Source organism: Cervus elaphus, chromosome X, assembly GCF_910594005.1.
Source record: "Cervus elaphus chromosome X, mCerEla1.1, whole genome shotgun sequence".
Taxonomy (NCBI): domain Eukaryota; kingdom Metazoa; phylum Chordata; class Mammalia; order Artiodactyla; family Cervidae; genus Cervus; species Cervus elaphus.
This window is the reverse complement of record NC_057848.1, coordinates 29,677,424-29,680,686: the sequence shown is the minus strand read 5'-3', so window position 1 is coordinate 29,680,686 and position 3,263 is coordinate 29,677,424. Positions and strand designations below refer to the sequence as shown.

Here is a 3,263-nt window from a genome sequence, read left to right as displayed (position 1 = left end):
TATTTAATAGAGATAGCAACTTGTTTTTATTTTATTCATTTTCATTTGTCTTCAAAGGTGATTGACAATTTCTTTTATCATGTCTGTTTATTTTAGTTTTTTGTGACACAAGTAATCCACACATACACACACACATATATATAATTCATTTTTGGAAAATGAGAAGATGCAGATAGGTAAAAAAATAAAATACAGATAACACAGCAATTCACTGCTAACCTTTTGTTATATAATAATTCAGACTTTTTTGGTATTATGACATATATAAATGTACATATAAGATATACATAGATAGGTATATCTATATATCATTTTTGCAATATTATTTTCACTTTACAATATACAATGAGCACCTTCCCATGCAAACAAATGAAACAACTCTGTTAAATGAGTGAGATCAGGTCAAAAGATGAAATGTTGGTAACAAGAGTCACACGTAAAACACTGAAGGATTGGAATAAAATAGAAGCAAATATTTCGCAAGAAAACGCAGACAAAAGGAACCAATGCTGCAATATTAGTAGCAGAAAATAGTTGAATTCAGGGGAGAAATGCATTAAATGGGATATGGATGGTCCTGAGAATGCCTACGGTTAGAAAGCAGAGCCCTAAATTTCTTTCTCAGACCCCTTATCTCTTCCAAATGCCTTTCCATCTCATCTCCCTCTCTTGTCATTTCTTCATCCTTAAAATGCTAAAGTCTATGTCCTCTTTAAATTCCTCGAGAGACTGAAGCAGCCTTTGCCTAAAATTTCCTCCTGTTTGCTGGCGTTGGAACTCTCCATCGAGCGCTCTTCCTGTCTCTTTGGCACTTTGCACTTGGGCTTTCCTTCATTTTCTTTGCAGGATTTTTGCATGATGTAGTGATTTCCTGCTTAAGTCCAGGGAGAAAATGTAAGTAAGATTGCTTCACTTCTTTTGATTCAACCTTGTCAGTTTCTCTTTGAAGCTGGTTACGTGCCTGATAGCCTACCCCTGCTACACTGGTCCAGCCCTCCTGAAATTCGAGATGCTGCCCCTTCCTCTCCCACCCCTTCTCCGCCTCCTTTCTCCTCCTTCAGCAACCCACCATCAAGCAGACAAGGCTAATGGCCTCTGATGGGCGGGAGAAGGGGAGCAGACAGGGAGGTGAGCTGTGAGGCCGCAAATTTAACCCAGCTCTCGACCTTTCCAACTCCCACCCTCAGAGACCGCTGTCTGAGTGCCTCTCTCATACTGACCAGAGACGGTTTGGGATAGTTTCCTTCTGTTTTTCTTGCCTTGAGAGATCTGTGAACACAGACCCTCAGACCTGCTGGCAGAAAGGAAGGAGTGGGGAGTTGGTTCTCTGTGAATCAACCAGCCCCAGAGACAACACATTATTATCTTGAATCCAGGATCCTCATCACTGTTGTTGCCCCCAATCTCCTACCTCCTGTTTCCCCTCCTGTTCCTATCCTTTCCTACTGGATCTCTGTGCCACCCCCACCTTGCATCCCTCACCCTCAGGCTGAGTCCTACCAGGGCCACTGTCCCCTTACTCCCCACTTCACTGCATCCCTCACTAGCAGTCAATGAGACGAACTGTTTTCACATTCTCTCTAAATTTCTCTGTCTCCACCTCAGGATTCCAGCCTTTCTCCACACACCAGCCCACGCCTCATTTCCTTCAACAGAGTTGGGTAAAGAAAAGAAGAAAACAGGGAAATCTTACCAGTGTGAGGGAAGCTGATTATTTCTAAACTACCACTAAACTTCTGGGTGTCTCTCAAGAGACTTCTATCTACTCCAGCCCCACCCTCCTTCAAAAATACAATTATCTCCACGGGGGGTTGGGGAAAGCAGTCCTAGACCTTCTCCAGTACTAGATTCAGCCACTACCACCCCAAGAGTTCCAGTGGTTCACTCACACCAACCTGCTGGGATTTAAAGATTTTATGTCCTCTTTCTCTTGGTCACAAGCAGGAATGCCTGCAGGGCAGTAAGTAGCTGGTAACCAGAGGAGAAAGAAGCCCAGAAATATAGGGACTTCATGCCAGCTCCTGATCACGTGAGGATTATGTCATCCTCCAACTCTGGTCCCCATTTCCCCTCCCACCAGCTGTGCTGGAGCAGTAGAGCAGCTTACCAACACCCCCCACTCCCACCAGGCCCTGTCATTCATTTTTGTCACTGCTAATTCCAGAGGTCAAAAGGGGCCCCTTCTCCCTGTAGTTGTAATTTGCCTCTCTCTGATTACCATAGTCATATTAACAATTGTTACTTTTTAAATGGTTGTATTGGAGAGAGAAGATTATTCATCTTCTTCTAAACTACAAGAACAGAAAGGTAGCAGTCTTCCTTTCACCCGCCCTCTCCTCAGTCACTAACAGCCACCATTTTCCTTTCACTTCAATTCTTGCAACCAAATTAGAGGGGATGGGGTAAATTAAGGAAGGAAGTAATGAGTGGGATCGTGGTTTGTAGTTTTGTTCTGATAATTTCCTAAATTTCCTATTCTTCCCCCAATAAACATATTATATTCCTTTAATAATCAGAAATACAGTAACAATACATGCATTTAAGAAAAAAGATTCACGATAAGGGATAAAAAGACCCAGCCATCTGTTTCTGTTGCTGAGTCATAAGAAATGTAGAATCTCCAAGCAGACACATTTTTGGAAGCTTAAAATGTACAGGACAACTAGAGGCTACACTTTTGAGGCACTCCTGAGTATGTGGAAGCCTTTTCATTAGGCGAGCTCCTGATTCCATAATGCTACACACCTCGCCCTTAGATTTTCAGATCTCAAAAGTCAGTCATAAAATTTTACTACTTTGATCTCAGTATCATGCCTTCTCTCTCCCAGTTTGTACCATGCCCTTTTATCTCCCTTAATACTGTGTTTAAAAGATCCCACCTTTCCTCAGAACTCTTATTTAGAATCCAATAGATTTTCATTTCTCCCATACATCTCTATCTTATTTATGTTTCTTTGGACCTTACTCTGGAGAAAGAAATGGCAACCCACTCCAGTATTTTTGCCTGGAAAATCCCATGGACAGAAGAGCCTGAAGGGCTATAGTCCATGGGACACAAAACAGTCGGACATGACTTAATGACTAAACAACAACAACAACAAAGACCTTACTCAGTCACATTGGGGAATTAGAAGCACTAACAGAAACTGGCCCCATTTAGTCAATTATCACACAAAAGTTTTTGTTGCTAAGACTTTTGGTACTAATCAGTGAATCTGTTGTTGATTGGTTAGCTTGAAATATATGCAACAGAAAGAGGGATT

General features: G+C 41.8%; 1 protein-coding gene across 1 annotated transcript; it reads right to left on the bottom strand.

Moving 5' to 3' along the window:
• Positions 1-556: 556 nt before the first annotated feature.
• On the bottom strand, positions 557-857 carry TCEAL7 (transcription elongation factor A like 7). Its single transcript, XM_043897342.1, is given in 3 exon segments — positions 557-696; positions 699-785; positions 788-857. Coding segments are annotated over 3 exon segments (297 nt in total).
• Positions 858-3,263: the final 2,406 nt, after the last annotated feature.